General features: G+C 28.8%; 2 protein-coding genes across 2 annotated transcripts; both read right to left on the reverse strand.

Annotated features, from left to right (window-relative positions):
- Positions 1-1,822: 1,822 nt before the first annotated feature.
- On the reverse strand, positions 1,823-2,863 carry LOC127264915 (protein SMALL AUXIN UP-REGULATED RNA 51-like). Its single transcript, XM_051294512.1, has one exon. It carries the CDS (start codon positions 2,629-2,631, stop codon positions 2,179-2,181), a length of 453 nt encoding a protein of 150 aa, XP_051150469.1. The 5' UTR covers positions 2,632-2,863; the 3' UTR covers positions 1,823-2,178.
- Positions 2,864-7,278: 4,415 nt separating this feature from the next.
- On the reverse strand, positions 7,279-9,361 carry LOC127264778 (uncharacterized). Its single transcript, XM_051294298.1, has 2 exons — positions 9,077-9,361; positions 7,279-7,604 (listed from the first exon to the last, which is right to left on the reverse strand). The coding sequence occupies exons 1-2, from the start codon at positions 9,242-9,244 to the stop codon at positions 7,548-7,550; spliced, it is 225 nt and encodes a 74-aa protein (XP_051150255.1). The 5' UTR covers positions 9,245-9,361; the 3' UTR covers positions 7,279-7,547.
- Positions 9,362-14,084: the final 4,723 nt, after the last annotated feature.

Genomic DNA, 14,084 nt, shown 5'->3' on the forward strand with positions numbered 1-14,084 from the left:
TAATTGAGGCACCTATATATATGCATGTATAATCACAAAATATGTGTCAATTTGAGTTATTGGTGAGTGCACATCAACATATCTCTACACTGAACATGACACTAGTAGATCAACTTATTTTCTTCTCCAATTGAAACACTGAAATTTCTTCCTTCGAATCATTTCCTAAGCTTCATAGATGTTCAAGAATAACTTCATAGCTTTTTCTCTTTAGTGTCGAGTCGTAAGTCCTGATAATGGATATTAACTTTTGTATTATATCCCAAAATAGAAAATAGTATAATATTCTAAAAAATTTGATAAATCATATTTGGTATACTACGGATATTGTAACGAGCAAGTTGACTTGCCAAATGTTCATATATGATAATATTTTTCAAACTCTCACATTGTTCACTTTAAATTTAGCTCTTTCATCATAAATAAAATTAATATTTCATCCGTCCTAGTGTGACTTTCTTGTCGGGCCTGGTTTGCAGGGTATTAGGTTCGATCGAGGGTTTACCCAATGCGCACTTTCGGGTAGCGGCTGCGAGTTCCTATGTCATCCAAAAAAAAAAAAATAGTGATTTTCACATCCCGTAAAGGATGGTTTGATGATATGAGGATGAATTTGTAATCGTGAGATCATGAGTTCAAACCTGATGCCTCTCAGTCTTGTCTGTCACACATACTTCGTACAGTGCGGGTTACTAATTATAAAAATATAATAATAAAAAAAAAATTAGTGTGTTTTCACTCTATGAGAAACTAATTTAATTTGATACACTCTATGTATTACCTCCGTCCATATTTGTCCGTCATAGTTTTTAACATTAAAAATATATTTATATTTGTATAATTTTTTGTACAAATATCATTACATTAGTATTATAATATACCAATAAAAGTATTTTTGATATTTTTTCTTAATTTGTACTATGTTTTGATATAATAATTAATATTCAAAGGTTAACATGAAAAAAAATAAATGGATAGATTCGCGGGTGACGGAAGTAACATTAAATTCGAAGACACTGCCTTAATTTGTATATGGAATAAAAAAGTAGGGGTGTCAATTCATGTTTTTGGGTCGTGTTCGTGTCGAGTCAACCCGAACACGACCCGAACCCGAAATCTGACCTGAAACCCTAGACCCAAATACGACACGAATTCTTTCAGGTCGGGTTCAGGTTGACCTGAATTAGTTTCATGTCACCCGAAACCCGAACAAACCCGAAAATTTTTAAAAAAAATTAAATTGACCTAAAAAATATCATTTTTATTTTAATTTTTATATTAATTTATATTTAAAATAATATAAATATTATAAATTAAAATAATAATAATAAAAATTTCAGGTCAACCCAAAACGCGAAACTCAAAACCTAACCTGATTTTTATATTTCAGGTTATCAGGTCAACCCGAAACACGACACGAATTTTTTTTATTTCAGGTTCGGGTCGACCTGAATTTTTTCAAACCCGAAATACCCAAACTCGAACCTAAAAAATTTCAGGTCGAACGGGTTCGATTTTTCGGATCGGGTTTACTTTTGACACCTTACAACAAAAAAAAAAGGGATTTAACTTATTTGGCAGCAGCAGGCTAACGTTAATGCCAATCGCACTTTTAAAGTCGTTAATTAATTTAATCCAACTGCGTGGGGAATCAAGAAAAAAATAATAATAAATAAATAATAATAATAAGTCCCTACTACAAACCGTAATTTGCTCCCCAATGGTTTCAGAACTCTTTGGAAAACAACATCACGTCTCTCGACACACACTTTTCCACAGAATTCAGACCACAAATACAGAATTATGAATTATCCATCAATAATTAATTCCAACCATTGTCTGCTCTGCTCTGTCGACGAAAATAAATACATTACAGATTACAGATACATCATCATAATAATGAGACATGAGCCAGAAAAGCACCATTACTTCAAAAAATCTGGCTTCATCCATGTCTTCATTTCACAAAAACGATGAAAAAAAAAGAAGAAAACCCTAAATTCCAGTTTCAAGCATCAAAGTCAGAAAAGGGGTAATGGAATCCAAACCCCTTTAAAAAAAAGCTTGGGGGAAGGAATACAGAAATAATTTTATTTAAAAAAAAAATAGTCGTTAAAGAAGATCTAAAGAGAGAGGGAGAGTGAGGAATAAGGTAATGAGTGTGTTTAATTTTCAGACTCAGACGGGCAGCAATGGAGCGAAGGCGTGGGACGACGTCGTTTCTTTGCACGAAAACTGATCGGAGGAGGAGACGACGTTGAGGAACTCGTCGAGCCCCGCCGACCGGAATCTGTCCTCGTCGCGGTGGAGGAAGCGGAGCATTTCGGTGAAGAAGGCCGGGTCGCAGGGGAGGACCAGCCCGCCGGAGCTCTGGAATCCGAACTCCTCCTCCGCCTGCCGGAGGAGGGCGACGAAAACCGGTAGGTTGAGGAACCGGGTGGGGATCACAAACCGGAGCCGGTCCGGGCCAACGTAGACGGCGAGTGAGCCGGAAGGCGTGGGCCGGCGGTTGGATCCAACGGCGGCGGCGGGGGGGTGGCGCGTGAGGCTCTTGGCTTTCCAGCGGCGGACCACTTGCCTCAGCCGTACGATTTGGGTGATCATGTTCACTTTCTTGATGGCTGAGGCCATGTCCGCGCTGGAAATGGGAAATAGGAATCTGGATTGGATTTAGGGTTGGTTAAGAAAAGATGAAGAAGACGATGATGTAGTTAGAGTGAGAGTAGAGAGAGAGAGAGAGAGAGAGAGAAAAGGGATTCTTAGTGGAATGTTGCAGTGATATATTGATTGACTAATGAGTTGTGAGTTTTCTCTCTTGCCTTTGGAATCCGAGGTGCATTTACTATAATACCCCTTGTACTTTTTTAAGCTTTATTTGTACCTATTCGTACGTGGAGATTAGTTGTTAATTACTCGATACTCTGTCATGCATCGAATATTGAAGACGTTTTAGAATAATTTATACTATCATATTAGTATAAAATAAAATTAACTAATTAAGAGGATGGTACTGTACTTCTTAATAAAATTTGAACAGTTAAACGAATCGAGCTATTCGTGAACTCTGTTCGATTCGTACAGTTGAAGCTCGTTTACGTATATTAACGAGTCGAGTCGAATAATATAAACAAATACATTTAGTTAACGAACGAGCATGAATTTTGTTCGCAAATATTTGCGAACGTTCGTTAAAATAATATATTTACTATAAATATTACTCCGTCCGTTCAAACAATAAGTATACATTTACTTTTCGTGCAAAATTTAAGAAATAATAGTATTGTAATTATAGTAGGTAGGTAAAAATAGTGTAATGATATTTTTGCCCTTACTAATGATGTGATGTAAAGTAAGGGTAGTAATTGAACGTCCCAAAATAGAAATATGTATACTTTATAGCCGGACAGAGGGAGTATATAATTATAATTATAATTTATAAATAAATAAAATATCAATTTTAATTTTTTTTAATTTATATATAAATTAAAAAAAGTGAGACAAATGAGCTTGAACGAGTTTAATTGAGCCTAATCGAGCCGAACACGAACGCGGGCTCAAACCATAAATATTTTTAACGAGCCAAGCTTGAATACTACGAATGAGTTCAAAAGCTTAGCGAACGAACACGAGTCTCGTACGCGAATGTTAACGAATGAACACGAACACTTAAAATTTTGTTCGACTCAACTCGTTAACAGCTATAATAAAAATATGTATAGTATATTATATTTCTTTTATCCGAAACAAATGACTCATTTGTTTCAGACACGGTTATTTAAGTACGGTAAATTAGTAAGTTGTGATATTATTTTTGTATTTTTTTATATGAATAGTATTGTTATATTTTAAAAATATAAATAAATATATATAATTATAAGAAATTTAGAATATATGTCTAAATACTTTTAGCATTATATCTTAATAAAAATATATAATATAGATATTATTTTATAAATAATAATATTATATATATATAAACTAATTTAAACTAGTTTTATTACAAAAATAGTTTTAAATATAAATAGAAATATTTATTTATTGATGAGAAAATTAAAAACAAAAATACAGGGACTTTGAATTGTTATTATTATGTTAGAAATTTAATTAAATTAATTTATATTTGTTACTTATTTCTAAAATAAATAAATTTACTAAAAATATAAATGGATTATCTGTTTTGAAACGGACTAAAAAAATGAATCATATATTTTGGGATAGAGATAATACTATATTTTTTTAAAAATATAAATATATTCCCTCTCACCTCCGACCCAAAACAAATGACATTTAGGGATAGTATTCAATTGATATTTTAATGGATTTTTTTGGATTTTAAAAAGTTTATGGATTTATGTGAATTTATAAAATCCACGCTGAGTTTGATGAATTTTAGTAATTAATTTAGATGGATTTCTACAAATTTTATTGAATTCTTTATGGATTTATATGGATTTGGTAGGATTGTAAAATAATGTTTGTATGAATATATATTAATTATATAAATTTATCTCCAACGCGAATTTTATAAATATAATATATAATTATTAATAATGTAGAAATATTGTAACATCTGTAACACTACTATATTGTAGATTATTAATTCTAATTTAATAATTTTAGTATTATATTATCATTTAATATATCAAATTAGTTTTATATTTCTTTATTATTATTATTATTTATATAATTTTTTTACATAAAAAATAAATAACGTATATAATAATAATAATAATTTTAAGAATCTATTCAGCTGATCAGGAGAGGTTCTATCATATACAAAATTTTTACGATTTTTCATTAAAATCTATAGACTTTCAATGGTTGAATATCTAAAAGACTTTAAAAGTCTGTATTGAATACATCAAAATTTTAAAAGATTTTTAAAAGTCTTGATACCTCCAAATTTTAATGGATTTTTAAAAGTTTGGATTGAATACACCTAGATTTTGAAAGTCCAACAAAATCCTACAAAGTCTAAATTGAATATACGCCCTTAGTTTGACATTTTTTAGTATATACCAAAAATTTTAATTTTTGGGTATTTTGGTATATATCGAATTTTTGATTTGGCATCCATATGTTTTTTAAACATACCAAAAAAAAATTGATACGTTGTACAATATGGTTTGGTATTTTTGGTATACCGTGCCAAATTATTTCTAACTGTAATAGTATAATTTTTTATGCCGAATAACGAAATTAAAAATAATTTATAATTTTTACAAAAATATATTAAAAAATTAACAATTTTAGTATCAATTACGGAATTTTAAATATATACCGATATATTAAATAATAAATATCAAAATTGAAAATGACAATTTTTGGTATATAACATCAAAAATACTAAAAGTATATATAATTACCGTAATGCAAAAATTTGTTACGGTATCATATCATATCAAAACTACGGTATTCAATAATTTTGATATTTTTTCATACGATATATGTATTAATTGGGCAATTTGATATAGAATGGTGGTGAGGTCAACAACGATGACGGCAACCCCAGATCCAGGATTCATGGTTGACGAGGTGCCGCCATCGGTCGATTTCGTCTGACTGGCCAAAATTGTATTTCCACCCTCAAAACTCTTCATTCAGCACAAACGTTAGGATTTTAACGGCAAATAACCTTCTACCAGCGGCGGAGACTATGGTTAAAGGGACATAATCGGCGATTAGGATTGACGACAGCGAGATAAGAGGAATGAAAATTAGGGGTATATTTCTTCAAATGAGGTTTGGCCAAACCTCGTGTGCGATTACTATAGGTTTGGAAAGTGGCGCGAAACTCATCCAATTTTCTTTTGTCCAACAGTTTCTGACATGCTACAGTTTTTTTATTTTTTTTATTTAAATTCGAAAAGTTCAGCGGTCTTTTATTTTTTTTTATTTAAATTAGAAAAGTTCAGCAGTCTTGTGCACTGCCGTGCACAGGAACCTGTAATTATAATTATTTGATATTTATTTATATTATAATTTAATAAAATATATATAATATATATGTCATTTTGTAGAGAATAAATTTTTTTATAATACAAATAAATAAAAATTTAAATATATATTGGGTACATTATAAATTCATAATCAACTCATACAATATAAAGTTTATCAATTAAATTTAATACACGTTTATATTATTTTATTCATTATCCATCAAAACTCCCAAAATTCCAACCAAATTTAAACACAAACGAAACAACAAAATTCAAATTCATCCCAAAATTCAAATAAAAATAAAACACAATCATAAATTCCTTCAAACCCCTCTAAAAAACACACCCAAGGTATTGTTTAAAACCCAAATATGAGAAAAGAAGAGGATTGAGTGGTGGGTGGATGGGGAAGGGAAATGGTATTATTATTTTAGGGATAATATTGTAATTTCACAAATAGATGTGTTTATTTGTTAATTTAAATGGTATTATTATTTTATGGTATTTGTGTAATGCCATAAGAAAGGCGATGATATTATTATATTTTAGTAGAAAGTACGTACATTTACGATGCACAGATTAAAATGATAAAATGGATATATACGTCGTGGACGAAAAGAGTATATATATTACAAGTTATATTAAAAAAGAAAAATTGAGCAAACAAATCCTAAATACTATAACACTTTAACCATACAAAAAATAAAAAGATATAGCTGGAAATGAGTTTCGAAAAAAAAAAAATAGAGAAACACCCAACATTTTTAATGATACAATTTTCTATAAACATTATAAAAAATACAATATATATATTTATATTAACACAACATATATATACACACCAAAATGAATTGAGTCAGTCCGGTGCAAGTATAGCGAAAATGAAGTGACCTCCGACCCGAGTCATCCACGGCCCAACATTTGATTATATATGGCCCAAACTAATAAATGGGTCTACTGACAGCTTGGCCCATTGTGCAGGAAGATCCAGTATAAGGTGTAGGCAGCCCAGTTGAAGTGGAAGTGTCCAATCAAGGGAAGTTGAGAAAAGAGTGGAAGTAAGAGAGAAATTTTGGATAAAGTTTTATCCAGTTTTTTATTAGCCTTATTTTTTCCTCTCTTTACATCAATTATTTGAGTGTCCGGATCTTTTCTTAAGGGGACAGGAGAACTTATGATTAAATCGATTCCAATGAGCTTTTCTGATTAAGCCATTGATGGTGATTTTTCTACAATAATAATATATAATATATACTTTTTATTTATTAATAAAAATTTAGTAATTTAATACAAAATATTATTTTTATATTACCCATACAATTCTCTAATCTAACGTATAAAAAAAATGAAAAACCAAATTCATTCAAAAATACTAAGCAAACAAACCCACAGTGTTAATATGTGGTTGGAGATTGTCTAATACAACGGAGATGCTTTGAAAACAACAGTCAGTTTAATTATCTAATACAAGATCACCCAAACAAGTCGATAATAATGTTAAAAACGATTGAAATTTTGGAAAATGATACCGAATGGGTCTGAAGAGTACATGTCTTCAAGTTGAGCCACATTTATTAGATGGATAAATGGATGATGATTCCTTACTTTTCATTTCGACAACCAGAACTTCCTATAGGGTCTTCCTGCATCCTCGTCTTGCATATGCTGTAGTGAAATATAAATGGAATAGTGTGATTCACACAGCAAAGAAAATCGAAACCAGTACAGGCCAGGGGAGGAATTGCTTAGCAAAGCTACAATTATCTCAAGTAGCATTCATCATATCAGCGTGAATAAAATAGGGCGCGCATCGATATATCTTTGTACTGTTTCCATTACATAAGAGTGAACAAAGTAGTGCAAAGAGTAATGAAATAAAAAATCAAGTCTAAATATTAGCAGAATTCTAGGTGGATGTATAAATCAAGTGTGGGGAAAAAGAGAGATTTGCCTATTCCTAACACATCTGTAAAAGTAAATCGATATACATCTTGAACAGAGCAGAACATGATCCATCTCAACACAATACCAGGCTTCAGAAGATGAAATATATCCAACCAGAGGTGTAACTATAAACTGATATATTGTTGGATAATAGATACAACAAGGATCTAACGAATTCACAAGAGATTGAGAACAAGATATATAATCTCTCCAGGGCTTTTATTTTCTATTAGAAATTTGTCTGTTGGGATCAAGGGAGTCGCCAAAAGTATTTCATGATGACCCATATAGATGATTTTGATAAAAATATAAATAAAAATAAAATAAATAGTTATACTATGAGGATGGGATTATAATATTACCACTTTTAACTCGTAAATTTAAACTCTCGTCCAATGAGAAGCATTCATTTATAATTCAAATCTCACGACAGTACTCCCATAATAAAAAGATAGATTGCCCAGCCACTTTTTAATAGATACAATCGTATAATATTTACAATAGCAAGATTAACAGCAAAAAGTAACTTAAACCTCTACAAAATTTTCTGTGTCAATCTTAACAACCTCAATATTTTAAGGGGTTACAATAGTTAAGGTCCACAAATTATTGCATCCGATTCATCGTGATACTAAAACTACATATAAACAATTCATTGAGGAGTTAAAGAGCATTGTTGCCAATTGAACTCACAATCTGCAGTTAACAAAACTAAATATACATACAAAATACCAGCCACCGAAATCAGCTTCAATAAAACTAGAGATCTAGTGGCATATGGTGAAGTTTGGACTGTTTGTTTCTAGCTGCATGGGAATAGAAAAAGATGTAAAACCTAAATTCAACAAAGGGAGTGGCTTGGATGCCCAATGCCATTTTTATCAATTCTTGAGTTTTTCACACAAGCAAAAGCATAGTTAGTTGAAACAATTCAACCAAAGAATCAACTTGAAGAGATCTACAGAACACTCTCCAACTAAGACTTAGATTAGTTGCGTTCGCATTGCATTTCCATTTCCTTGAACAGTAAAAGCATAGTTAGTCCAAACATGGCCACCACAAATCAATTCATCCGTTTAATCGGTAGGCAAACTCCGAATTTCAATTGTTTAGGAAAGAAACTAGAAAATCCCAACATGAAATCATTTCATTGAAAACAGGGAGAGGATATGAGATCAAGGAAGAAAAGTTACAAATTCTTTGATGATGCCTTTGTAGACGAGGACGGGGACGGCGACGGCGAAGATACCGACGAGGGCAAGGTTGCGGCGGGTCCAGCGGAAGTTGTACTCGAGATTCTCCCTTGCAGTAGCCCAATCCTCCACAAAACGATTTTTATTGGCCTCCATTCCTCCGCCCATCTCTGCCTGCCCTTGAATCAAATCAGAATCGCCTCCTCTTCTCTCAGCTTCGGTTCTCCGGGAAGTCAGTGTGCCAACGCTACGGCTATGGGTGTGATTGGTAAGAATTTTGGTATTTGGCTTAGTTTGGATCCACTGTCGCTTGGGATCGGCCGAGCCAATACCTCACAGCTCGGTTCGAACCGGCGGTTCGCTAGTTTTCGAACCGGCTGTTGCGATTTCAAATTGTACACAAATCGAACCGCCGGTTCGAAAGAAAGGAAAAGAAGAGGAGAAGGACGAAGGAAGAATTGAGAAGAAGAAAAAAGAGCAAAAACCTGGTGGCCGGTGCGGCTATAGATGTGTAAAGTCCATTTAATTTGGCTATTAGCTAGTAATTAAAAAATATATTAGTAAAAATAATTATAATATGATAAAAAATATTATATATTAAAATTGATATGACTAAATTTATTATTTTAATTATTTTTATATTATAATAATTTAATTAATTTTATTTATAATTTTATATAATAAATAAATAATATCAAATTTTAAAATTAATTATTTTTAGATAAAATTAAGATTTAGAAAAAATAGAAAATAAAAAACTATTAAACATAAATTTATCTAAATCGGTGGTTTATAACTGAAATCATCGTTTGAAAAGTTTGATTTCGGTTTAAAATTTTGACAAATCGTAATCAACAATTTGAACCGTAGACAAATTTTTTCACAGCTCGCAACCTTGCAACGGAGTCAGACACATTGTATTTTCAAAAAGATAAAATAAAACTAAGGCCATGTTTTCTTGTAATTTTTTTATAGAATTTTTCTTATATGTATTACATTAAATTACATTTATATTCCATTCTTGTAACTATTACAGTAATTAAAAATAAATTAATTAAATATAAAAATATTATAAACTTTTGTAAAAATATGCTTAAATGTTGAAGCATGTGAGTTTGTTTTTTTGCCTCTAAATATTAAGTTTTTACTATTTGAATTTTGTATTTTTGCAAAAAAAATATATTTTTTTCTTTTACAACATCATATCATATATTATTTTATTATTAAATTCAAATCAAATTAAAACACTACGCAATATATATGTGAATGCATAATATCCAAATTCTACCACCATATCATTGTCTATAGATATCAATGTTGTATGATTAGCCCCTCTCTTTCATACATTATTTCACCCTAGTTTACTTCAGGTATGTTTCTTTTGGTTAAATTTGAAAAAAATTGATTTAAATTTAGCATTAAAATAATATTTGATGGAATATTTTATAAAAAGAAAAAAATTATTTTTTTAAAAAAACACAGAATTGAAATAATAAAATATATAGAAATTTAGTTAAAGAAACAAACCTTCAATTCTCTCTCGATAACCTCTCTATCATACATTACATTTCATACATATTATATATATATATATACATATATTTACACTTACACACACTATTATACACTGGTATATATAGAACGGGTCATATATACATATAACACAGAGCACATTGCACTTATATATATATTATATTTAAATATATACAAAATAACATATAGGATTTGTTTCTTTAGGTTGAATTTAAAAAAAAAATTGGTTTGGGTTTAAGTATAAAAATAATGTTTGTTTGAATGTTTCGTAAGAAAAAAAATAATATTTTTTTTTTCCCGAAAATACAAAGTCCAAATAATAAAATTTGAAGAAATTTAATTGAAGAAACATATAAATAGTGTTAAAAGATAATAATATTTGTTTACTATCTCTATAATAATATTACAATACATTATCAATACAATTGTTTGTTTTTAATTTTTGCAAAGGTAATATTTTACCTGTTTATTATGACTAAATTTTACCAAACACAGAATTTTTCTTTTTTCTAATATCTTGCCAAAACTGTATGGTATAGGTTCACCGTATTAAAATACATTTTAGCCTCAATGGGCTTAAAAAATACCATTATCCATGATATAAATCCCACGAATCAAAATTGTGCAAATGTCACCATCTTTTTGTATCATTACATTGATAAGATACGAAAAATATAATATATGATGTTGGAATCCCCACTCGAACTATAGGAGAGATTGAAAAAATAGATACGATTACACAAGACTAACTTTGTTGTCAAAAGCACGAAGAGAATTGCAAAGTTTGCGGTTTCATAACTTTAAAACTGTCCAATAATATAATTCTGTCATGTTTAAAATTACATCACAACTGCGATACTGTAATTAAAATATATTTAAAAGTGATACGATGGAGAAAACTTTCTTCATTTTTTATGCATCTAACATGCTTTTGCAGAAACATTATTGCCAAAAAGGTTTTCACAAATATCATGAGCTGATTATTGTCTTTTGTTGGCCGAACAAATAACGGATTGCTGTTTAAAATCATGAATCTCAGTCCAAATGTGCAAAATCATTTTCAAAGGCAAATACAACACAATCGAAAAATTCGGTATGTGATAATGAATATACTAGAAATCAAAAAATTGATTAGCAACCGAAAGTAAAATTTCAGACGGGGTAGGACTAACTCATGCGATCATAACAATTATCTGAACAGATCTCGATATGAGCCGAATCAAAACTACAATGATATAAGGTCATATATAAACCTCAATAGAGGTTTACACCAGGAGAAACATAAATAATGATAAAGAATGCACCCAGTGTAGCATTAAAGTTCATTGAGTCATGTTTATCGGACAACCAGTCACTTTGCTAAATTATATAAGATCTTAAAAGAAAAATAAGGAAGAATTGTTGTCGAAACAAATCAGCCCACAATAATACATTTGATGATATACTTAATGATAATATCACGCATATGATAATTTTCTTTGATCCAGCTAACGATACATAATGAAAAAATATTGTTGTATCATTTTTTGTTATTTTAATGCATTCCCCTTCCTCATTTTGTAATATTTCATATAATATAAATCTACATATATATAATTTTAATTTAATATATATAATTTGTATATTTTTTAGTATTTATAATTTTTTTTTAGAAAAATAGATTTAAGTATAATAATTAAATATAAAATTAATTTATTTTAACTATATAATTATATATATACATAAAAAAAATAATTGTATCTATATATATTTTTTTTTACTAATACTAAATTTAAAAATTATTGTTATATAAATTTTATATAAATAATTGTATCTATATTTTTATATAAATTTTTAAATGGTTGATAGCTTAAGTTAGATTTTAAAACATGAAGTTAGGTCTTAAATTTAGGTCTTACAATCTTTTTGTTTCGATGATAATAAGGCTGACTTAGGCCATAATTTTTTTAACATAGATTTGGTTGGTTAATAAAAGTTTGATCTGACTTATTTTACTTTGATTCGGCGTGATTTAAAAATTATTTTTGATAATATTTTTATATTATTATTCTCACAATATATTCCATCAGAATTTACATTTTATAAATATTTTAGATAAAAAAGAAAATAGTTTATAAGAACGAATAAAACATGACTATGTTTGAACAAGATCTTGTCGAACGTATTCAAACATTGCCATGTTGAATATATTGCACATGGCCGTAACCAATAGGATAATACTTTATCTATTACGGTCCATGTTTAATCTATATGATCAACTGTCGTATCAATACATTTTGTTGGAAAATTAATAGTAGAACTAAAATTGATTAATTTTATTTTGAATAAAATTAAATCAAAATTGATTAATAAGATATAATTTTTTCGTCCTACCTCAATTTTTTATTTTTATCATTTTCGTATGTCACGTTGACATATTTCTTATTATAATACAAATAATTAATATACAAATATCAAATACATTTAATTTTTACAAACACATTTATTTTCTTTGTATTTGCAAGGCCAAAATTTTTAAAACTTTCTTATACATTTTCACTTATTAATAAAATATTATTATTTTTTAATTTATTAAAAAATAAAAAATATATTTAATTGAGACATAAAAAACATATTATTACCAAAATTATTTTTTGTGGGGATAGCACTTCATTTTTTTAGTAGAGTATTTTATGTATTTTAGTTATTGTAGGGTGTTGTAATTTTATTTGTTTTAAAAGTGATACTACTATATAATTTTATTTTTTGGAAAGTGATATACAATTTTTTTTTTTAAAAAAAATTATACTTTATCCGTCCGCTTCTAAGGGTCACATTTACGTTTTGCATCATTATACTTAATATTAAAAATATTTTTATATTTGTATAATTTTTTTGTATAAATGTCCTTGTAGTAGTATTATAAGACAGTAATGAAAGTATTTTTATAATTTTTTCTTAATTTGTACTAAGTTTTGATATAATAATTAATATTTGAATATCAATACGTAAAAAGTAAATGAGACTTTTAGAGTCCGACGGAGCTAGTATATAATTTATTTTTTATAAGTGACATATAATTTTATATTTTAAAAGTGATGTGTAATTTTAATTTTTTTAAAAATAATATATAATCTATTTTTTAAAAAAGTGATAATTTTATAAATAAAATATGAATTATATATTTTTCTAGTGATAATGTAAAAACAAATTAAAGTTAGAGTGTAATTTATAAATATGAAAAATTATAATAAAATAATACAAAAGAGAAATATATAGGGAATATAGTAAAAATTGAAGTTTATGATTGAAGTAAAATTAATCTAGATCAACTGATGGAGCTGCTGCAAAAATGAAGTAATAAGTTGGAGATGACCTAAGCCCCGTTTGAATTGGCTTCTGGCAGCTGCTTTTGATTTCTACTTCTAAAAGAAGTACTTTGTAACTGTTTGGATGGACTTCTGTCCAAAAGTAGAAGCAATTTTTGAGGCTGAAA

This window comes from Andrographis paniculata, unplaced genomic scaffold, assembly GCF_009805555.1.
Source record: "Andrographis paniculata isolate CXL003 unplaced genomic scaffold, ASM980555v1 Contig71END, whole genome shotgun sequence".
In the NCBI taxonomy this organism is placed as follows: domain Eukaryota; kingdom Viridiplantae; phylum Streptophyta; class Magnoliopsida; order Lamiales; family Acanthaceae; genus Andrographis; species Andrographis paniculata.

Bases quoted from the DNA above. Each gene is read 5' to 3' on its own strand.
- LOC127264778 (XM_051294298.1), bottom strand. From the start codon at position 9,244: ATGGGCGGAGGAATGGAGGCCAATAAAAATCGTTTTGTGGAGGATTGG. The intron at 7,605-9,076 runs GTAACTTTTCTT...ATTTCACTACAG, and splicing joins AAGGCATCATCAAAGAATTT to CATATGCAAGACGAGGATGC.
- LOC127264915 (XM_051294512.1), bottom strand. From the start codon at position 2,631: ATGGCCTCAGCCATCAAGAAAGTGAACATGATCACCCAAATCGTACGG.